This window comes from Coregonus lavaretus, assembly GCF_964263955.1.
Source record: "Coregonus lavaretus genome assembly, chromosome: 33".
Taxonomy (NCBI): domain Eukaryota; kingdom Metazoa; phylum Chordata; class Actinopteri; order Salmoniformes; family Salmonidae; genus Coregonus; species Coregonus lavaretus.
In genome coordinates this window covers 7,238,178-7,263,086 of record NC_140020.1, presented here as the reverse complement: position 1 = coordinate 7,263,086, position 24,909 = coordinate 7,238,178, and the positions used below count along the sequence as shown (strand labels likewise).

General features: G+C 44.2%; 1 protein-coding gene across 2 annotated transcripts; it reads left to right on the top strand.

Annotated features, from left to right (window-relative positions):
- Nucleotides 1–12,916: 12,916 nt before the first annotated feature.
- On the top strand, nucleotides 12,917–24,700 carry LOC311108551 (dual specificity protein phosphatase 10-like). 2 transcript variants are annotated; one of them, XM_084151202.1, is made up of 4 exons: nucleotides 12,917–13,042; nucleotides 14,415–15,315; nucleotides 21,482–21,868; nucleotides 22,394–24,700. In XM_084151202.1, exons 2-4 carry the CDS (start codon nucleotides 14,463–14,465, stop codon nucleotides 22,657–22,659), a joined length of 1,506 nt encoding a protein of 501 aa, XP_084007328.1. In that variant the 5' UTR covers nucleotides 12,917–13,042; nucleotides 14,415–14,462; the 3' UTR covers nucleotides 22,660–24,700. The 2 variants fall into 2 exon arrangements, with proteins under 2 accessions (XP_084007328.1, XP_084007327.1); XM_084151201.1 differs by having other exon boundaries at nucleotides 14,287–15,315.
- Nucleotides 24,701–24,909: the final 209 nt, after the last annotated feature.

Below are 24,909 nucleotides of genomic sequence, written 5' to 3'. Positions count from 1 at the left end.
CAGGTGACAATTTTTTTTAAAATTCAGGCTGTAACACAACAAAATCTGGATAAAGTCAAGAGGTGTGAATACTTTCTGAAGGCACTGTAGGTATGGTCATAGAAATATACTGAACAAAAATATAAACACAACATGCATCAATTTCAAAGATTTTACTGAGTTACAGTTCATATGAGGAAATCAGTCAATTCAAATAAATAAATTAGGCCCTAATCTATAGATTTCACATGACTGGGAATATAGATATGCATCTGTTGGTCACACACTACCTTAAAAATAAATTGGCCTCACAATGGGACTTAGGGGGCCTCCCAAGTGGCTCAGCGTTCTAAGGCACTGCATTGCAGTGCTTGAGGCATCACTACAGACCAGGGTTCAATCCCAGGCTGTGTCACAGCCGGCCGTGACCGGGAGACCCATGATGCGGCGCACAATTGGCCCAGCGTCGTCTGGGTTAGGGGAGGGTTTGACCGGCTGGGATTTCCTTGTCCCATCGCGCTCTATGACCTTGCGGCGGGCTGGGCGCCTGCAAGCTGACTTCGGTCGCCAGCTGGATGGTGTTTCCTCCGGCGCATTGGTGTGGCTGGCTTCCGGGTTAAGCAAGCAGTGTGTCAAGAAGCAGTGCGGCTTGGCAGGGTCGTGTTTCGGAGGACGCATGGCTCTCGACCTTCGCCTCTCCCAAGTCCGTAGGGGAGTTGCAGCGATGGGACAAAACCTACCAATGGATATCACGAAAAAGGGGTAAAAGTACTACAAAAAAACAATGGGGCTCAGGATCTCATCACTGTATTTTTGTGCATTCAAATTGCTTTCGATCAAACGCAATTGTGTTCTTTGCCTGTAGCTTATGCCTGCCCATACCATAACCCCACCGCCACCATGGGGTACTCTGTTCACAACATTGACATCAGCAAACCGCTCGCCCACAAGACGTCATACACATGGTCTGTGGTTGTGAGGTTGTGAGGCGGCTTATTGTACAGAATGTTTTATTTTTATTTTATTTCACCTTTATTTAACCAGGTAAGCCAGTTGAGAACAAGTTCTCATTTACAACTGCGACCTGGCCAATATAAAGCAAAGCAGTGCGATAAAAACAACAACACAGAGTTACATATGGGGTAAACAAAACATAAAGTCAAAAATACAACAGAAAATATATATACAGTGTGTGCGAATGTAGTAAGTTATGGAGGTAAGGCAATAAATAGGCCATGGTGCAAAATAGTTACAATTTCGTATTAACACTGTAATGATAGATGTGCAAAAGATGATGTGCAAATAGAGATACTGGGGTGCAAATTAGCAAAATAAATAACAATATGGGGATGAGGTAGTTGGGTGGGCTAATTTCAGAAAGGCTGTGTACAGGTGCAGTGATCGGTAAGCTGCTCTGACAACTGACGCTTAAAGTTAGTGAGGGAGATAAGAGTCTCCAGCTTCAGAGATTTTTAACATTCAATTCTCTGGCAACAGCTCTGGTGGACATTCATGCAGTCAGCATGCCAATTGCATGCTCCCTCAAAACTTGAGACATCTGTGGCATTGTGTTGTGTGACAAAACGGCACATTTTAGAGTGGCCTTTTATTGTCCCCAGCACAAGGTGCACCTGTGTAATGATAATGCTGTTTAATCAGCTTCTTGATATGCCACACCTGTCAGGTGGATGGATTATCTTGGCAAAGGGTAAATGCTCACCAACAGGGATGTAAACAAATTTGTGCACAACATTTGAGAGAAATAAGCTTTTTGTGCGTATTGAACATTTCTGGGATCTTTTATTTCAGCTCATGAAACATGGGACCAACACTTTACATGTTGCGTTTATATTTTTGTTCAGCGTAGATGTGTATTGGGTATGATGTTCCTCTTTGGTTCCTTCCAACAACACATTATCTGACGAGAACGCTTTCAAACTGAAAATTAAATCCCTTGAATGTGTCTGATTTATGCCATCCTGGTTTGAATGTAATTTTTCAATTTGACATTAAGTAATGTGACCAGTGAGACACATGTATATATATTTTTTACCAGCAGAACACAGGCTGCATACCGAATGACATGCTACAATAAAATGCATTGGTAACAAATAATTTAGTGATTTTTCAATGTCTGGTTAAGTCTGAAGACTGTGGTTCATTATAGAAAGTGACAAGACCAGAAACGCTAGGTTGCACGACATTCATGCAGTATTTCTGAGCTATATCTAAGCTTGCCAAACATACAACCTACATGCATAAGATAAACTCTACTATAGAACAAACTAGCCTTTCAAAAGACCACACTAACTTCAGTGTGACATAATCCTCCACTAATGTTGACCTGTAATTTTATTCCATGGTTTGTAACCAGACTAAACCGGTTTAGTTTGTGTAAGCACATCAGCCACACTGTCAGCGTTTGCATGGGTCTCAATGGGAAAAGCTGATGAACCTGCTATGCTAAGGAGTATATTGTGGATTTTTCAAAATCCAAGAGTATAACTGTGTTGTGTATTTTGGAAGAGGCTTTAGAACAGAATAGAATAACTGCATTTTTACCAAAGGGAACTTCAGTTGTGGCTTTCATTAGCTTTTGACAAAGAGGCTGCATATCCTTTGCTCTGATAAAAGATACACACGCCATAGTGCTACAGTTGCGGCCAAATATATTGGCACCCTTGCACTTTTCTTAAATAATTATCTCTTTCTTCTAAAAGAAGTTGAAATTGAAAACACACCTTTGGTCTCCACACGTTGTTATTGGATTGTCAACATTGCAGAACCCATTTTTTTGGGGGAAACTTAAGTTTATCATTTTAATTTAGAAGATAAAAGCAAATGGCAAGGACAAAATTATTGGCACCCAGGAGCTAATACTTGGTTGCACAGCCTTGGCCAAGTTAACTGCAAACAATGTTTATTGTAGCCATTAATGAGCTTGCTGCATCTTTCTACTGGCAATTTGGCCCACTCTTCAGCTGCAAACTGCTCCAACTCTTCAATGTTTGAGTTGTGCCTTCCACCAACTGCTGTCTTCAGAGCTCGCCATAGGTTTTTGATGGGATTTAGATCTGGACTTGTCGCTGGCCACTCCAGAACAGTCCAGTGTTTATTCTCGAACCATTCCTGGGTGCTTTTTTATGTGTGTTCAGGTTGTTGTCCTGCTGAAAGACCTAGTTAACTTGGCCAAAAGCTGTGCAACTGTCACGATTCTCTAAAGCAGAACCCAGAAGCAGACCAGGACAAGGTGAGTAGAACGAAGGTGAGTATTTATTTACAGATTCAAATGTAGAAGCAGAATAATCCAGGAGACGGAGCGGGCAGCGGAGGTGAGTTGGTGGGAGTGAATAGGCAGATCCAATGATGGCACAGAAGCCACCGACAACCAGGCAGGGGTGGGGTGAATGTTCCGGGAGAATGACTGTAGACAGAGTAAACGAAGGTAAGTACACGGCAAGCAAAAAGTACAAAACAACAAAACAAACTCTAGTAACTTTGAGGCTGATACGCTGACACAACAAACTGTTCATGGCTAACGATCCGGCAGGGAATGGATGTCAGGTCAGAGCTTATGAAGAGGTGATGATCAGGACCAGGTGTGCAGATAGCTGATGAGATGCAGGTGCGGGTAATAGAGAGATCTCCCGCCTAGCTTCGTCGCCCGGCAACCAGACAGGGTGCGTTCAGGAACCTTCCGGAAACTCCAAGACAGAAAACAGGCAACTCAGTCAGTAAAGACTCAGGAAGCGGGATTCATGACAGCAACCAAGTATTAGCTCCTGGGTGCCAATCATTTTGTCAATGCCATTTGCTGTTATTTTCTCAATTTAAATTCTAAACTTAAGTTTCCTGCCAAAAAAAAATTGTACCGCAATGTTGACAATCCAACAAGAACCAACGTTGTTTTTCAATTTCAATTTATTTTAGAAGAACTTGAGAATTATTTAAGAAAAGTTCAAGGATGCCAATATATTTGGCCGCAACTCCTACCACAGAAAACAATGGGAGATCATCATCAAAAATAGTCTGGTAGTGGCATTATTTTGATTCCATTTGGAAAATGTGCCTAATACAATTAATGACACATGGTTGTTGATTAAATGTGTTGTTTATTCAACCTGGGACATTTACCATAAGTGCTTTTCATGAACATTAACAGTGACACATATTCATAACAACACAACCTGGCTGTGATCACACCACCATCACCAACTGCCGATGCTATTTCAGCATTGACTGTTAGTATTCATTTGAATGTTATGTAAATCTCAACGTGTTGCTTTTTCTGTATCTACAACTGTGTCCATTTTTACCACATTTAGCAACAACAAAAACTCCAGGAGTAGCTTACCTCCTTTACATTTTGAACAGAATGTCAGGTAAAATAGTTTATGGGAACAACATAACATAACGTCAACAACATCAAACACTATCAAACCATGATACCAAACCATTTATCATGGATATTGATCCGATTATAGCAGGGTCTTGCGGGGTGAACAATTCTTTGTGGCCAGGGTAATCCTCAATTATGTACCCTTCCTCAACAAATGATACCGGAGTCTCTGAGAATTCAATTTGGATAGGGCTTTGATCATCTCCAGCCACACATTTCTAAATACCCCCTCTGTGCAGCTGCTAAGAATAGCAGCCACAATAAAAGTCCTGCATTGTTCAAGTCTGCCGACAGGTATAAATAGAGAGCTCAGATGTTGCTTGGGCTTTGATAGTGGTGAGACCCTCTCCCCACGACATGTGTCCTGTTGTATGGGAGCGTGTTCTCTCAGCCAACTTGGCACTTTTTCCAACGGGGCCACGGCCAATAAGCACCATTTACGTACCCCGCCAATATTACCTAATTGTTCACAGGCTTCAGGGTCACTGTTGTTGTTGTTGTTGTTGCTGTTGTTGTTGTTGTTGTTGTGTGTGCATGTGAACAAGTGGCACTATACCTCTTGGCTTGGACAACCTTTAAAAGTATTTGCATTGTTGACCTGCTTGCAGCCAGCTTTGTGTAGTTAATCCAAACTAACTTCATAATGATATAGTACAGTAATAGACTTGTATCAAATGATGGATGACGTGTTGTTTAAAGGCTCAACTGTTGTCCTAGATTGGACTTTACTGTTATGATACAGGGGTTAATTGATTGTTGAATGGACATACAGTCATGTGAAAAAGGAAGTACCCTCCCTGGAAAGTTGTCTTTTTTTGTACATATTTGGACAGATATGTAATCTTCACTTCAACACTATTGACAGATAAAGGTAACCTAATTTAACAAATGACACTGAAAGATTATACTTTGCAATCATTTATTCATAAAAAATCTACAGAAATGCAATTCCATAGTGCGGAAAAAATAAGTACACACCTAGCTTCAACAGCTGGTGTTGCCCCCTTTGGCTGAAATAACTTCATGTAGCCGTTTCTTGTAACTGTCTACCAGTCTCTTTCATTGACTGGGAATATTTTTTACAGTTCTGCTTCAACTGTATCATGTTCAAGGGCTTTCTTGCATGCACGGCCCGCTTCAAGTCCCCTCACAGCATTTCAACAGGATTGAGATCTTGATTTTATCTCGGCCATTCCATAACCCTCCATTTCTTATTTTTGAGTCATTCTGTTGTATTTTTGCTTGTGTGTTTTGGATCATTGTTCTGTTGCAAGATCCATGTTTGGTTCAGCTTCAACTTTTTGACAGATGGCCTCATATTCTCCTCAAGTATTCTCTGCTACAATATAGAATTAATGGTTGACTCAATGATGGCAAGTTGGCCAGGCCCTGAGGCAGCAAAGCAGCCCCAAACCATAATGCCACCGCCTGCATGCTTTAAGGTTGGTATGAGGTTTTTCTGTTCAAAGGCAGGGTTTCATTTTCGCCAAACGTGGCGTCTGGCATTGCGGCCAAACAACTCCACCGTTGACTTATCTGTCCAGAGCACATTGTTCCAGTAGTTTTGGTCTTTACACAGGGGTTGTCTTTGTATTTGTCTTGATATGCTTTTTTGAGAGCAGAGGCTTCTTCCTTCTTGACCTCCCATGTGGGCTAAGTTTGTGCAGTCTCTTTCTGACAGTTGACTCATGCACTTCGACATTGATTGTGGCAAGAGAGGCCTGTAGATCCCTTGATGTTCTTAGAGACTTCTATGAGCATCTTTTGGTCAGCTCTTGGGCTGAATTTGGTGGGATGACCTATCCTAGGTAGATTGCCAGTGGTCTGGAATTTTCTCCATTTGTAGATGATCCTTCGGACAGTGGAATGATGTAGTTCGAATTGCTTGGAAATTGATTTGTAACCCCTCCCAGACTCATGGGCATCAATAATCTTTCTTCTGAGGGCCTTGGATACGTCTTTTTTTTTCTTCTTTTTTTTTTACCCCCTTTTTCTCCCCAATTTTGTGGTATCCAATTGGTAGTTACAGTCTTGTCCCATCGCTGCAACTCCCGTACGGACACGGGAGAGGCGAAGGTCGAGAGTCGTGCGTCCTCCGAAACACAACCCAACCGAGCCGCACTGCTTCTTGACACAGTGCCCGCTTAACCCGGAAGCCAGCCACACCAATGTGTCGGAGGAAACACTGTACACCTGGCGACAGAGTCAGCTTGCACTGTGCCCGGCCCGCCACAGGAGTCGCTAGTGCACGATGAGACAAGAACATCCCTGCCGGCCAAACCCTCCCCGACCCTGGACAACGCTGGGCCAATTGTGCGCCGCCCCATGGGTCTCCCGGTCACAGCCGGCTGCGACAGAGCCTAGACTCGAACCAGGATCTCTAGTGGCACAGCTAGCACTGCGATGCAGTGCCTTAGACCACGGATACATCTTTTGATATTGGCATGATGTGTTACCACACACCCATATAGTGAAGACCAAACCAGATTTCTAATCTTTATGAAAGGCTGGATCCTCCCAAGTTACTCTCTAATGATTTTCTAATAATTTGAACCTATTTTGGTGCACCTGATTGTAATTTGAGCCATCTACTAACTTTTTCTGCATAACGATTTTCTGTGTGATTTGTTAAATTGGGTTACCTTTATCAATGAATGTGGTTGAAATTTAGCTCAAATATCCATTTGTCCAAATATGTAAAAAAAATAAAAGACAAAAAAAAGAGTACTTTCCAGGGGGTGTACTTACTTTTTAAAATGACCATATACAGTGCCTTTGGAAAGTATTCAGACCCCTTGACTTTTTCCACATTTTGTTACTTTACAGCCTTATTCTAAAATGGTTTAAATAAAAAAAAATGCATCAGCTATGTACACACAATACCCCATAATGGCAAAGAGAAACCAGGTTTTTAGAACATTTTGCAAATTTATAAAAAATCAAAAACAGAAATACCTTATTTACATAAGTATTCAGACCCTTTGCTATGAGACTCGAAATGGAGCTCAGGTGCACCCTGTTTCCATTTATCATCCTTGAGATGTTTCTACAACTTGATTGGAGTCCACCTGTGATAAATTCAATTGATTGGACATGATTTGGAAAGGCACACAGCTGTCTATATAAGGTCCCACAGTTGACAGTGCATGTCAGAGCAAAAACCAAGCCATGAGGTCGCAGGAATTGTCCGTAGAGCTCCGAGACAGGATTGTGTCGAGGCATAGATCTGGGGAAGGGTACCAAAAGATTTCTGCAGCATTGAAGGTCCCCAAGAACACAGTGGCCTCAATCATTCTTAAATTGAAGAAGTTTTGAACCACCAAGACTCTTCCTAGAGCTGGCCGCCCGGCCAAACTGAGCAATAGGGGGAGAAGGGCATTGGTCAGGGAGGTGACCAAGAACCCGATGGTCATTCTGACAGAGCTCTAGAGTTCCTCTGTGGAGATGGGAGAACCTTCCAGAAGGACAACCATCTCTGCGGCACTCCACCAATCAGGCCTTTATGGTAGAGTGGCCAGACGGAAGCCACCCCTCAGTAAATGGCACATGACAGCCCGCTTGGAGTTTGCCAAAAGGCACCTAAAGACTCTCAGACCATGAGAAACAAGATTCTCTGGTCTGATGAAACCAAGATTAAAATCTTTGGCCTGAATGCCAAGCGTCACGTCTCTAGGAAACCTGGCAACATCCCTACGGTGAAGCATGGTGGTGGCAGCATCATGCTGTGGGGATGTTTTTCAGCGGCAGAGACTAGTCAGGATCGAGGGAAAGATGAACGGAGCAAAGTACAGAGAGCTCCTTGATGAAAACCTGCTCCAGAGCGCTCAGGACCTCAGACTGGGGCGAGGTTCACCTTCCAACAGGACAACGACCCTAAGCACACAGCCAAGGCAACGCAGGAGTGGCTTCAGGACAAGTCTCTGAATGTCCTTGAGTGGCCCATCCAGAGCCCAGACTTGAACCCGATCGAACATCTCTGGAGAGACCTGAAAATAGCTGTACAGTAAAGCTCCCCATCCAACCTGACAGAGCTTGAGAGGATCTGCAGAAAGGAATGGGAGAAACTCCCCAAATACAGGTGTGCCAAGCTTGTAGCGTCATATCCAAGAAGACTCGGGGCTGTAATCACTGCCAAAGGTGCTTCAACAAAGTACTGACTCTGAATACTTATGTAAATAAGATATTTCCGTTTTTTATTTCTCAAAACCTGTTTTTGCTCTGTTATTATGGGGTATTGTGTGTAGATTGATGAGGGGAAAAAACAATTTAATACATTTTAGAATAAGGCTGTAACATAACAAAATGTGTATTGGTTCAAGTTTTTATATGCAGAGACATGAGCCTTATCATATCTACATTAGGGAGAATATGAACCTGTAAATGGCCATATAACATAGCCTACATGTGTAAGCCATAGGCCTACATTAGAATATCTTGAGTAGGGTATTGATTCAGGTCTGTGCCCAAACAGTTTGAGCTTCTACTTCTAAAAACCCACCTTTCCAGAAATATATCTCTCACTGTTGCCGCTTGCTACAGACCCCCCTCAGCCCCCAGTTGTGCCCTGGACACCATATGTGAATTGCTTGCCCCCCATCTATCCTCAGAGTTCGTACTGCTTGGTGACCTAAACTGGGATATGCTTAACAATGATGTCGCTTTTGCTGCTGGTGACTCTCAGATCCACCTCTACGCAGACGACACCATTTTGTATACATCTGGCCCTTCATTGGACACTGTGTAACAAACCTCCAAATGAGCTTCAATGCCATACAACACTCCTTCCGTGGCCTCCAACTGCTCTTAAACGCTAGTAAAACTAAATGCATGCTCTTCAATCGAACGCTGCTTGCACCCGCCCGCCCGACTAGAATCACTACTCTCGGTGGGTCTGACTTAGAATATGTGGACAACTACAAATACCTAGGTGTCTGGTTAGACCGTAAACTCTCCTTCCAGACTCACATTAAGCATCTCCAATCCAAAGTTAAATCTAGAATCGGCTTCCTATTTCGCAACAAAGCGTCCTTCACTCATGCTGCTAAACATGCCCTCGTGAAACTGACTATCCTACCGATCCTTGACTTTGGCGATGTAATTTACAAAATAGCCTCCAACACTCTACTCAGCAAATTGGATGTAGTCTATCACAGTGCCATCCGTTTTGTCACCAAAGCCCCATATACTACCCACCATTGTGACCTGTACCCACCAAAGCCAACACCTCCTTTGGCCGCCATTCCTTCCAGTTCTCTGCTGCAAATGACTGGAACGAACTGCAAAAATCTCTGAAGCTGGAGACACTTATCTCCCTCACTATCTGTAAGCATCAGTTGTCAGAGCAGCTTACCGATCACTGCACCTGTACACAGCCCATCTGTAATTAGCCCACCAAACTACCTCATCCCCATATTGTTATTTACATTGTTATTTATTTTGCTCATTTGCACCCCAGTATCTCTATTTGCACATCATCTTCTGCACATCTATCACTCCAGTGTTAATACTAAATTGTAATTATTTTGCACTATGGCCTATTTATTGCCTTACCTCCATAACTTACTACATTTGCACACACTGTATATAGATTTTCTATTGTGTTATTGACTGTACGTTTTGTTTATTCCATATGTAACTCTGTGTTTGTTGTTTTTATCGCACTGCTTTGCTTTATCTTGGCCATGTCGCAGTTGTAAATGAGAACTTGTTCTCAACTGGCTTACCTGGTTAAATAAAGGTGAAATAAATAAATAAAATAAAATTCAGGTTCTTATACGAAGAGCCCTGTCGCAGAGCCCTGTCTTATATGCAGAGCCCTGACATGAGCCCTGTCATGCTGTATCTACATTTGGGAGAACAAGTGATTTAAATACAGTGAGGGAAAAAAGTATTTGATCCCCTGCTGATTTTGTACGTTTGCCCACTGACAAAGAAATGATCAGTCTATAATTTTAGTGGTAGGTTTATTTGAACAGTGAGAGACAGAATAACAACAAACAAATCCAGAAAAACGCATGTAAAAAATGTTATAAATTGATTTGCATTTTAATGAGGGAAATAAGTATTTGACCCCCTCTCAATCAGAAAGATTTCTGGCTCCCAGGTGTCTTTTATACAGGTAACAAGCTGAGATTAGGAGCACACTCTTAAAGGGAGTGCTCATAATCTCAGCTTGTTACCTGTATAAAAGACACCTGTCCACAGAAGCAATCAATCAGATTCCAAACTCTCCACCATGGCCAAGATCAAAGAGCTCTCCAAGGATGTCAGGGACAAGATTATTGACCTACAGAAGGCTGGAATGGGCTACAAGACCATCGCCAAGCAGCTTGGTGAGAAGGTGACAACAGTTGGTGCGATTATTCGCAAATAGAAGAAACACAAAAGCACTGTCAATCTCCCTCGGCCTGGGGCTCCATGCAAGATCTCACCTCGTGGAGTTGCAATGATCATGAGAACGGTGAGGAATCAGCCCAGAACTACACGGGAGGATGTTGTCAATGATCTCAAGGCAGCTGGGACCATAGTCACCAAGAAAACAATTGGTAACACACTACTGAAACCCTGCAGCGCCCGCAAGGTCCCCCTGCTCAAGAAAGCACATATACATGCCCGTCTGAAGTTTGCCAATGAACATCTGAATGATTCAGAGGAGAACTGGGTGAAAGTGTTGTGGTCAGATGAGACCAAAATGAAGCTCTTTGGCATCAACTCAACTCTCCATGTTTGGAGGAGGAGGAATGCTGCCTATGACCCCAAGAAAACCATCCCCACCGTCAAACATGGAGGTGGAAACATTATGCTTTGGGGGTGTTTTTCTGCTAAGGGGACAGGACAACTTCACCGCATCAAAGGGACGATGGACGGGGCCATGTACCGTCAAATCTTGGGTGAGAACTTCCTTCCCTCAGCCAGATCATTGAAAATGGGTCGTGGATGGGTATTCCAGCATGACAATGACCAAAACACACGGCCAAGGCAACAAAGGAGTGGCTCAAGAAGAAGCACATTAAGGTCCTGGAGTGGCCTAGCCAGTCTCCAGACCTTAATCCCATAGAAAATATGTGGAGGGAGCTGAAAGTTCGAGTTCCCAAATGTCAGCCTCGAAACCTTAATGACTTGGAGAAGATCTGCAAAGAGGAGTGGGACAAAATCCCTCCTGAGATGTGTGCAAACCTGGTGGCCAACTACAAGAAACGTCTGACCTCTGTGATTGCCAACAAGGGTTTTGCCACCATGTACTAAGTAATGTTTTGCAGAGGGGTCAAATACTTATTTCCCTCATTAAAATGCAAATCAATTTATAACATTTTTGACATGCGTTTTTAAAATTACAATTATAGACTGATCATGTCTTTGTCAGTGGGCAAACGTACAAAATCAGCAGGGGATCAAATACTTCTTTCCCTCACTGTAAACCCTGGATTACTAATGCTATGTATATTTGCCATTGAGAGGCTTTGAAGCCACCAGTCAGCCATATTGGCACTCCCCAGCAGGAGTAGTCCTCCATTGGAATGAATGGAATTCTACAGTATTTCAAATAAATGTTTCAAGGACAAAATTACATGTATTTAAGTATTTTTTGTTGTAGTGGGGACAGTAACATTAGTAATCTAAAAAAAATGATACTTTAAGGATACTTTCATTTTATTTTTAGGCCACATAATATAATTTTAAAGAATGCATTAAGGTGTCTGTTATAGAATAAATGTGGCAAAAACGAATGTAGACATTAATAAATGCATTTCTATAGCTTCCAAAATATTGTTTTAACACCATGGGGGAGTGCCAAGATGGAGGCACAGTGGCTTCAACACAGCACCAACTACAAGTCATCTAGTGTATGTATAAATCATTGGTGAGAACCCATGCATGGCTATTCTGGAGCAGGACTTCACATTACTATAATTATCCATGATACACCCCTCAATGAGCAATTTGTCAAGAGCATTTTCAATGAGAATTTTCACCGATAGGCTGGTTGAAGGCACCTAACCTCATATAATATTGTAATATCATGCAATATACAATTGTAATATCATATTAATCACTATACATCAGTTTCCCCCCTGATAAAACAATACCATGCACCATTATTAAACAATTAAATTGCATGCAACTACTAGGGTTATTACGACTGCATTTTCTGCATCAATAGGCGGAGAATAACGCATTAAAGACGGCGCGGGGCAACGAAACCAAGGATGAACGAACTTCTCATCAGAGCATGGAGTATTCAGTCTACGCTTGCTTCGCTTTGCCTAGTATCGGCCTATTGATTGGTTGCCAGTGACATCACCCTACTCTAATACATGGGACTGTAAGCATTGTTCATTCGACAGCCCTATCCTCAGGGAGCTGATTTAACACCCGCAGCTGAACTCCCACCCACTACGGGGTTGGCTCTTGCTGCGCTCTCACTGTACAAAACGAATGAATTTAATATGAATGAACTCGTGTATTGGCTCATACCCGTGTCAATCCTAAAGTGCTACTTCACTAGGTTGGCTGACCCCTTGTATATTATTACTTGGGACCAGGCTAAAAGTAAAAATGTTGCGGATCCACGGCACTGGGACAGGCTGAATGGAGTCAACGTTGAGCGTAAATAAAATCCTTCTACATTCACCCGGAGCGCACAAAATATTGTTTTACAAAAATGTAAGTACACTTTTTAAAATCCTTTAATAGGCGACACTTCATTATCTATGCTATAGTTTACAAGTTGTATAGAAATGAAACGGCCACAGCGCTGACGTTTATCAACATGAACATGCCATACTCAGAAATTTCACGTCATAACAGTGCGAAGTATGAACGATGTCAGATTATGGGAATTTCACATGAAACTATATTCGATATCCTGAAGCCTTCAGTTCGTTCCATTAACTAATTTCGTTCATGTAAACCTCTGACAGATGATAAACTGTTGGCTCTTCAATATCACTGTGAACAACTATATCTGTAACCCGCTGTTGGCAAAATTATCCAGTCCTAGACTGTCTCTACAAATTATACAATGTTTCACTATATGAGATACGTTTGTGCAACCGCGGCGTCTTTGAAATGAAATTACATTTACAAACCGTGTCTGTACTGACGAAACCCTCGATACTTTATTCACAGCACGTCCTTATGCCGGTCTCGTCAATGAATGTATGTACACCCTGTGATTTCTTTTTACCTTACCAGCTAGTTGAAACAGCTGGATACTGAATGCACGGGTCAGAGGACGCCACCATGGGCGTCTTTTGATGTGAGGACATGGCTTATTACATCGTTATTGCAACGTTTGATTACATTTAAGCAGCTTTTCGCGCACCCCATGACTGTTCCAGATGTGATTTGGAGAGAGAGCCCAAACTGCGGTGTAGCCCTACACGTTGATGCAGTATTCATCAGTCTTTTTGTCACACAAAATTCAAAGGCTTATTGCACTGCACTGTGAAATTGACAGTAGCCTAGCTGCCTAGCCCATACATTTGGGCTGTTAAATTACCTGCATATATTTGTGATGATTATATTATTTGGTCATACATTTTCATGGGACACGCCACATTTTCAAGGGTTTATATAATACATTATATGATTAATACCCACCCTTACTAAATGGGCAGTAGTCTCTCTCGTTTACCTGATTATTCCCACCAACTGTGGCAGTTGCCCTGCAGACCTTTACGTAGCTTATACTGTATTTGGTTACTGTATAGCCGTTTAGTATTATGCATGTTTGATTAAACAGATAGGTACCTGTAGCCTATCTCATTCATTGTCCCCTGAGAGAGTCAATGACATTGGTCATCAACAAACCTCCATGTTATGCTTATTATTGAGTCTATATTGGTGCTTTTTTCCACAGAGTCCATTGGTGCACTCACAATCCTGATCTGGGCCCGTATTCATAGAGCATCTCAGAGTAGGAGCGCTGATTTAGGATAGGATTACATGGACAGGGGGACCTGATCCTATATCAGCACTCCTATTCTGAGACGGTTAATACGGCCCATGATCTGTTCTCTCAATCTTTCCCCAGACTGGCTTCTTGTAGTTCTCCGTAGACGTCCCGACCCTCAGCCTCCCCATGCCTCCATCTCCCCTCGACGACAGAATTGTGGTGGCGCTGCCAAGGCCGATCCGACCTCAGGAACTCCGACTGCGCCTGGACACCAGCTACCTGGACACCAGCTACCTGGACACTACTGTCACCAGCCCCGTCAGCAAGACGACCGTCATCAGCACCACAGTGGTGAAGATCCGGGAGACCAACCTCACGTATATGCCCTCATCCAACGGCTCCACGCGCTCCCTGTCGTGTGGATGCACCAGTGCCAGCTGCTGCTCGGTCACCACCTACGAGAAGGACAGCCAGCACAACCAGCGCCAGCAGCAGAGCCACCAGAGCCACATCAGCAAGGTGAGCGCCAGCAGCCCCAACCTCAGCTATGCTGGACCTGCCTCCTCCAACCCCATAGTCACGGGCATGGGCATGATTCACCATGAGGCCTTCAGCGACCCTAGTCTCACCTCTGGCCCAACCAAGGCTCTAGGGTCCACCATACGGGTCATCCACCCCAATGAGCTGGCCAAGCGGATGGCCAGGTGCCCCATGGGCCACCCGGTCGGGCCGGTGCCGGTCATCATCGACTGCCGGCCCTTCATGGACTACAACAAGAGCCACATCCAGGGCGCGGTGCACATCAACTGTTCGGACAAGATCAGCCGGCGGCGGCTGCAGCAGGGCAAGATCACCGTGCTGGACCTGCTCTCGTGCCGCGAGTCCTCCGGCAAGGACTCCTTCAAGGGCATCTTCTCCAAAGAGATTGTGGTGTACGACGAGAGCACCATGGATCCCCAGAGGATGACCTCCTCACAGCCCCTTCATGTGGTCCTGGATTCGCTGAAGAGGGAGGGCAAGGACCCCATCGTTCTCAAAGGTAGGGCGAAATCTTTACTTTACTGACTTTATTGTCCCCATGGCGAAATGTTGGTGCAGTATCATGTACACGTTTAAAGTGCCGTTTAAATACAGTAGAAAACTAATTGACAATACAAAATTCATAACAGTTACATACTAATAAAAAGAGAGTAGCCTGCTGGCCTTACTGGGTCGATAGGAACATTAGCCGAGCTGTTAAGGAGGGATATCACACCTGGCACAAGTTATTGTCTAGTTCTGTTATTCCTGCCGGGGGGCTGCCCTATACCTGCACCCAGAGGGGAGTAGTTCAAAGTCCGGGTACGGGGGGTGGCTTGGGTCAAAAATTATTTTGTGAGACTTGCTGAGGTCCCTGACCTTAAAGATCTCATCCAAGCCTCTCTGTTTGACTCCAAGTACCTTGTTTGCTGTGGTGATAATCCTTCTCAGCATATTTTTCTGGCTGACGGTGGCACTGCCAAACCAACAAACAATACAAAAAGTTAAAATACTCTCAATAGAATATTTGTAAAACACAGTCAGCATAGTACAGTTAACATTAAAAGATACCAGCTTTTTGAGCTCTCAGAGTAGGTAGTGTAGCAGTGCTGATCTAGGATCAGTGTGGCCTTTTAGACCATAATGGGGGGGTTCTCTTGAGGTTCTCTGGAGGTTCTCTGGTGGCTCTCTGGAGGCTCTCTTGAGGTTGTGTTTAAGCTTCAACGAGTCAAAGTAGAAACACCTGGGATTTTAACTGGAATGGTTGAAGGATGAGGGAAGAGGGTGAGGTCTTTATCTGGAATGGTTGAAGGATAGGGGAAGAGGATGAGGTCTTTATCTGGAATGGTTGAAGGATGAGAGAAGAGGATGAGGTCTTTATCTGGAATGGTTGAAGGATGAGGGAAGAGGATGAGGTCTTTATCTGGAATGGTTGAAGGATAAGGGAAAAGGATGAGGTCTTTATCTGGAATGGTTGAAGGATGAGGGAAGAGGATGAGGTCTTTATCTGGAATGGTTGAAGTATGAGGGAAGAGGATGAGGTCTTTATCTGGAATGGTTGAAGGATAAGGGAAGAGGATGAGGTCTTTATCTGGAATGGTTGAAGGATGAGAGAAGAGGATGAGGTCTTTATCTGGAATGGTTGAAGGATGAGGGAAGAGGATGAGGTCTTTATCTGGAATGATTGAAGGATGAGGGAAGATGATGAAATCTTTAACTGGATTAGTTCAAGGATGAGGGAAGATGAAGTCTCTAATATATAAAGCCACAGGACTGTTTTGATTAAAGAGCTAATTTTTTTAGAGCTCTGGTTTGTCTCTGAGAGGATGAGAGAGATTGGTGTACATAGCTTTAAGTTGGTCGGTCTAATTTATTTTTCAAAGGCCAGCCTGTCTGTATACTTCTGTTGTGAAGAGGTAGGTGGCAATAGGCAATGGAGTTGGTAGAGGTGCAATGGTGATATTTGCTATTGAATGTATGTTCCTGAGGAATAGGCTCATGTTAGGTGTATAGTAAATGTAAGGCCGTTTTGTCTTGCCTCTTAACTCATACTGTCATTTACTGTGTACTACCCATCTATAAACTACAGTATATACTGTATGTAAGTCTGATTCTAACAGTATCAGCTGACCCTTATCCTTCACACGCTGATGCTTCGCTCGCACCCAATCACCCACACCCACACACACACACACACACACACACACACACACACACACACACACACACACACACACACACACACATACACACACACACACAGAGAGAGAGAGCTTAAGTCATCGGGCAGCTCCAGTCCTGTCAGGGTATGTAACATGCTTTGGCTGTTGTGCAGAGGCTGGGAGGCAGCTCTTAGTAAATACGGAGCCCTGTTGAGGCAGCAGCTCCTGTGTGTCTGCCGTCTGCCTCGCAGACGCGGTCTTGCAGGGAGGTCATATTGTAGCACCTTGATGCTGTCAAGGGGTGCTGAAGGTGGGTGTGGTGTATGAATCATGCGCAGGACGCAGAGGCTCAGTCCAAAGGCTTTAGTGCAATATTCATAAAAGACAAAAGCACAATAAGCCCGAAGGCGAATACACGGCGCACACAGGCGACAAAACAAACGGCGCACAAACATGTGCAAAATAACCTCTCCAAAACACTGGAGGGAAAATGTAGCTCCAACACGAAACAGAAGCGCAATCACACACAAACACAGGCACACACAACGAGAACTAAATAGACACAGGTGTACAACATCAAGACCAAACCAAACGAACATGAAACATAGATCGGTGGCAGCTAGTACTCCGGGGACGACGACCGCCGAAGCCTGCCCGAACCAGGAGGAGGAGCAGCCTCGGCCGAAACCGTGACAGATGCCATCTCCTCTCCTCTCCTCTCCTCTCCTCTCCTCTCCTCTCCTCTCCTCTCCTCTCCTCTCCTCTCCTCTCCTCTCCTCTCCTCTCCTCTCCTCTCCTCTCCTCTCCTCTCCTCTCCTCTCCTCTCCTCTCCTCTCCTCTCCTCTCCTCATCTCCTGAGGAGCTTCCTCCACCCTTCCTCCTTCCCCCTCCATCTGCCTCCATCTCTGTCTGCGGCTGTGAGGAAACAGAGAGCGGGCTATAGGAGAGCAGAGCAGAATGTCTTGGTCTTTATTTCTGATTTAATTCCCATGAAATGCAGGCATCTGCTGCTGCAGGAATCAAACTAATCAGCCCTGAGCGCCACGACCCTGTATTTCCTGATATGTATGACTCTGTCGATATCTCGTCAGGCTCAACCGCCAGCAGAGAACACTGTGTGTGTGTGTGTGAGTGTGTGCGTGCGTGCGTGCGTGCGTGTCTGGAGGAACAATCGTCATATGGGTTTCCCAGTATCAGTGTAATTTATAACCAGACATGATTCATTCTACTATTGATCATGGAGGATACTGCACTACCTAGGACCCTGGTCAAAAGTAGTACACTAAAAGGGGATAGGGTGACATTTTGGGACACAGTCCTAGTCTCTTTGAGGAGGTTTAGAAAAATAAATAGAACGTGATCTATTCATCATCATCATCATCATCATCATCACCATCTTCTTTCATTCCTCTTTAAAATGCCTTTTTTAATATTTTGTACTTTAATCATTAACCAGGTAAGCCAGTTGAGAACAAGTTCTCATTTACAACTGCGACATGGCCAAGATAAAGCAAAGCAGTGCGATAAAAACAACAACACAGAGTTACATATGGGGTAAACAGAAACGTACAGTCAATAACACAATAGAAAATCTGTATACAGTGTGTGCAAATGTAGTAAGTTATGGAGGTAAGGCAATAAATAGGCCATAGTGCAAAATAATTACAATTTAGTATTAACACTGGAGTGATAGATGTGCAGAAGATGATGTGCAAATAGAGATACTGGGGTGCAAATGAGCAAAATAAATAACAATATGGGGATGAGGTAGTTGGGTGGGCTAATTACAGATGGGCTGTGTACAGGTGCAGTGATCGGTAAGCTGCTCTGACAACTGATGCTTACAGTTAGTGAGGGAGATAAGAGTCTCCAGCTTCAGAGATTTTTGCAATTCGTTCCAGTCATTAGCAGCAGAGAACTGGAAGGAATGGCGGCCAAAGGAGGTGTTGGCTTTGGGGATGACCAGTGAGATATACCTGCTGGAGCGCATACTACGGGTGTGTGTTGCTATGGTGACCAATGAGCTAAGATAAGGAGGGGATTTGCCTAGCAGAGATTTATAGATGACCTGGAGCCAGTGGGATTGGCGACGAATATGTAGTGAGGGCCAGCCAACGAGAGCGTACAGGTCACAATGGTGGGTAGTATATGGGCTTTGGTGACAAAACGGATGGCACTGTGATAGACTACATCCAATTTGCTGAGTAGAGTGTTGGAGGCTATTTTGTAAATCATGTTTTGTTGGATCAAGAATTTGTGGTTTTCTTTAATCAGTTATGACCCTGCAATCAAAATTGACTTGATCACAAAGCCGGAAATACACAGACCATGAAACCATATTTTTGGCTTACAGTACTATTTTGATTTCATGAGAATTGTTTGTGAAATGTACAAATGGTATTTAATATTCCCATTAATGAGGGATACCAAATGTTAGTTAAAATGTACTTATACATTAATGACATGTGAAAGAGTGTTTTATTCTATGGTTTAATCATTGGGCTTTCTCCAGAAGAATAAGTAATCAAAATAAATATAACAATATGGTTGTTGGAACTTGGATGGCATACTTCTGATTTAGAAAACAGCAGACATTTCTAGTCCTGACTGGCCTTTTTTCCAGTGACCCAGACCTGAATGTAGGAATTAGTTATATACTGTTGCTGTCAAACGTGTCATAAGCAAACATCATTATTGATATAAGACTGTGGACCTTACGGTTGATGGATAGCACTGGAAAGTGGAAACGGAGTATGAAAAGCCTTCAACGCTTCAGGGAAGTGGTAATTTATGAGTGAGGAACTGTGCTGGCGGCTTCTGAAAGTGAAAGAGACACTTAAAGGTACTTTCCTCTGTGAGATAGTCGAAAGATAATGACAGCCGGTTACACTTCACAGATCTCATCTCTCTCCACAATGTGCCGGAAGATTCTTCTGCTGTTCGTTCTCACTCTCGCCTCTCAAAAGAAGCTATTTACCAATTGAGTGCATCCTCACAAGAAAGGCATCGCTTGAAAATGTGCAATAGAAGAGCATTTCGATTTTTTCTAAGATGAGCTGTATTTTGGGTGAACACTCAAATCTGTTAGTTTGTTGAAAAATTGACAAAGAGAAGGATATTTAATGCACGATTAGTTAAATCTTCCCTCACAAGCACACGTGTGCGCACACACACACACACACACACACACACACACACACACACACACACACACACCTAGTAATATCATTACTAGGTTGTGTTGGTCACTATGATTTATTCAACTGTAGTAAAGTTCAACGCCTTTAGGGCTTGTGTGAAGAGACTCTCATTCCATTTTTTACTGTTGTGTAATTATTATAACGACATCCCCCTTGGAGGGAGTGTGAGAGAGAGATGGAGAAACATAGCAGTTGAATTTGTTTGTTTAGTGTGGCCCTATTAGTTAGACTGGTTTTATGAACCTCTTATGATTTACAAATCCTCCCCAGTCGACAGTTGATAGGAGATCGCCACCTTCCCCATTTCCATGGCGAAGCCGGTGAGGCCATATGATCACCTCACTTGGCATGATGTCAGCCCTTGTAATGCAAACAATACATGAACTGATACTCTGTGTCAGGCCCCCATGCACCCCCCCCCCCCCCCCCCCCACCCGTCCTTCCCACCCCTCCCAGGGTGCCGATGCGTCATGGCAACAGGTGCAAAGTCCACCCCCCCCCCCCCCCCACACACTAACTGAAAGTAACTGACAGTATCTGCCTCCCTCTCAGGCCCTGTGTGTGTTAACATTATGTTACAGGGTTTTATTTGAAGGAGTGCAGAGTTCTAGCAAGACACATGTTCAACATTTATCATCTTTATTTGGCTGCCATCTTTGGCTCTGAGGAGAGTGATGATAGCTATTTTTTCAGAGGGAATGCTGTGTGGATTGCCTTGGGCCATTTTGAATGTTTCCCTCACTCTCTAAATTATGAGAAATAGGACATTACTCCAGGACCTTAGGTGATCTAGCCCGACAGACAGAAACAGATGAACAGGACCTTAGGTGATCTAGCCCGACAGACAGAAACAGATGAACAGGACCTTAGGTGATCTAGCCCGACAGACAGAAACAGATGAACAGGACCTTAGGTGATCTAGCCCGACAGACAGAAACAGATGAACAGGACCTTAGGTGATCTAGCCCGACAGACAGAAACAGATGAACAGGACCTTAGGTGATCTAGCCCGACAGACAGAAACGTTTCGGCTGCACGGCATTTGTCATGGAGTACAAAGATATGATAATACAATGTCCTCTTTTGAACAGCTTTTTCAAATCAACCCTGATTTGAAGAGGGAGTGTTTTTTTTGTTCTACAGTAATATTTCCCTCCAATAGACACGTAGCAGACTTGTTCCGGTCAAAACTCCCCAACTAACAGTCGTGACCTGCCATTGTAGGATCATGGATTATATCTGCAGATGTTAACTTAAGTGTCACAGGATATAAACATATTTGTTTTCCGCTGACTCATCCTGTTGTTGTCTGTTTTTTACCCAGGGGGCCTCAGCTGCTTCAGACAGAACCACCAGAACCTGTGTGACCACTCCCTCCACCTCCACGAGAGCCTGGACGCCGGCATGGGCGTCAGCGGGGCCTCCGGCAAGTCGGGGGCGCAACCTCACTCCATGTCCCTGCCCTCCACACCGGACATCGAGGACGCCGAGCTGACGCCCATCCTGCCCTTCCTGTACCTGGGCAACGAGCATGATGCGCAGGACGCCCACAGGCTACAACGCTACAACATCGGCTTTGTGCTCAACGTCACCACCCACCTGCCGCTCTACCACTACGACACAGGCCTGTTCAGCTACAAGCGGCTGCCAGCCACCGACAGCAACAAGCAGAACTTGAGGCAGTACTTTGAGGAGGCGTTTGAATTCATTGGTATGCAGGAAAAGTTCGCTAAGTCTAGTCATTGCATGCTGGCATGTACAGTAGAAGTGTATAGGGGAGGGCAGGGAGGAGGTTGCAGTCGGCGGCAGTGGTGGGATCTCATTTCTCATTGAAACGATTCTGTTTTATTATGTACTTTCAGGCCACATTATGATTGGAGTTAGTCGGTGATTTAGAGTGGTTGATACATATTCAAATGGCTTGTTTTTATCGATCAGAGGCTGTGCAGGTTGTCTGACCTTGGATTTGTTAGCACTACAGTTAGTATACAGTATTGCACAGTGTAGGTTTTGAGTGAGCGGACTGCAGCGAAAAATGACATTAGTGACATTACTAAAACATTAATGTGATGTTGTTGAAGTCTATTTTGTACTGCATATTTTATGTTATCATGATGAGTTCTATTCGGAACAGATGGAAATGCTCCTCTGTTATTGTTAAAGTCTATTTTGTCCGATGTTTCATTTGAGCCCCATTTTAAAGAGACAAAAATGCTCCTCTCTCCTCTCTCTTCAGAGGAAGCACGGCAAGCGGACATGGGCCTCTTGATCCACTGCCAGGCGGGCGTGTCTCGCTCGGCCACCATAGTCATCGCCTACCTGATGAAGCACACCTGGATGACCATGACGGACGCCTACAAGTTCGTCAAGACCCGGCGGCCCATCATCTCCCCCAACCTCAACTTCATGGGCCAGCTGCTGGAGTTCGAGGAGGACCTGAACAACGGCATCACACCGCGCATCCTCACGCCAAAGCTCATCGGGTTGGAGACCATGGTTTAGGAGGACACCTGCCATTCCTGGTTTAGGAGGACATCCCACTCACTCTACAGGCTACTCTTGACAGGCTGATTCTGAGAGCAAAATCACTTTATTTCAGAATCTCCTAGTCATGCTCTTCTGGGACTGTCACAGGAGTGCCAAGGTTCTGGGTCAACGGCGATGAGAAACACCCCAGAATACCTGCTGTTCCGAACTGGCCAGTTTCCTGGAGGAACAAGAGTGTTGTGGAGAGAAAATGGCCAGTGGGAAGCTGTCGGACCACGGAGGAGCAAAAACATGGAAGGAAAGGAAAATAGATTAACTATTTCTGGAAAAAAAAAACAGCATGTTCTGTGGGGACTTAGCAGGTTAGCAGTGAGAGAAACTGAACTCTTCAGACTCACACTGTGCTGTGGCTCACGGTTATTGTTGCAGGCAGGCTGGGGCTGAGCTGGCCGAGGCGGTGCTTGTCAGAAAAGATGAAGACTTGTTTAGTGTGTTAATGTTCTTGTTCTATTTTTATACAGGGGTTTATGGGGGTGACCATGACAAGCCCAAAGTGGCTTACTGTGCAATAATTTCTGAGTGGAATGCAGCTGGGAGCTTGATCTTATGTGTATATATGGGTGTTCAATGACGATAAAACATTTCCAGCTCGCCGCTGATTTGACATGAAGTAACCTTTTTTTAAATTAATTGTTGTTATCGATTCCATATTTCTTTACGCATACCATTGAGCTGTTACAGTATATATACAAAAGTATTTGGACACCCCTTCAAATGAGTGGATTCTGCTATTTCAGCCACACCCGTTGCTGCAGGTGTATAAAATTGAGCACACAACCATGGAATCTCCATAGACAAACATTGGCAGTAGAATGGCCTTACTGAAGAGCTCAGTGGCGTTCAACGTGGCACCGTCATAGGATGACACCTTTCCAACAAGTCAATTCGTAAAATTTCTGCCCTGCTAGAGCTGTCCCGGTCAACTTTAAGTGCTGTTATTGTGAAGTGGAAACGTCTAGGAGCAACTACGGTTCAGCCGCGAAGTGGTAGGCCACACAAGCTCACAGAATGGACCCGCCGAGTGCTGAATCGCATAGTATGTCAAAATACACTGTAGTCGGTTGCAAACTGCCTCTGGAAGCAACGTCAGCACAAAAGCTGTTCATCGGGAGCTTCATGAAATGGGCTTCCATGGCCGAGCAGCCTCACACAAGCCTAAGATCACCATGCACAATGCCAAGCGTCTGCTGGAGTGGTGTAAAGCTCACCGCCATTGGACTCTGGATCAGTGGAAATGCGTTCTCTGGAGTGATGAATCATGCTTCACCATCTGGCAGATCTGGGTTTGGCGGGTGCCAGGAGAACCAATGCATAGTGCCAACTGTAAAGTTTGGTGGAGGAGGAATAATGGTCTGGGGCTGTTTTTCATGGTTCTGGCTAGGCCCCTTAGTTCCAGTGAAGGGAAATCTTAACGCTACAACATACAATGACATTCTAGATGATTCTGTGCTTCCAACTTTGTGGCAACAGTTTGGGGAAGGCCCTTTCCTGTTTCAGCATGACAATGCCCCCATGCACAAAGCGTCCATACAGAAATGGTTTGTCGAGAACGGTGTGGATGAACTTGTCTGGCCTGCGCAGAGCCCTGACCTCAACCCCATCGAACACCTTTGGGATGAATTGGAACGTCAACTCCGAGCCAGGCCTAATCGCCAAACATCAGTGCCCGACCTCACTGATGCTCTTGTGGCTGAATGGAAGCAAGTCCCCGCAGCAATGTTCCAACATCTAGTGGAAAGCCTTCCCAGAAGAGTGGAGGCTGTTAAAGCAGCAAAGGGGGGACCAACTCCATATTAATGCCCATGATTTTGGAATAAGATGTTCGACAAGCAGGTGTCCACATACTTTTGGTCATGTAGTGTACATTTGGCACAAATTAGATTGACAAAATATGTGTTTTTTTATTTGAAATTCTTGGCACTGCTTCTTGGTGTGTCTCAGTTGTCTGTGTATATTTTTTTCATTCTGTTTACTCTTCAAAAATACATGAAACCATTCACATTGTCTGTGTTTTTTGTTCTGTAACTGAGGTTTTCCATCTCCCATCACCATCAACCATACCATTTGTTTTTAGTAATACATTTACTGCCATAAAGAGCTTTGTACCACACGTTTACTGAAAGCAGATTGCTCCTCAAACAAAGTGGTGATGATCCTGTTTTAAGTATTACTTCAGTTGTAAAGTAGATTTGAGGACTATTCACT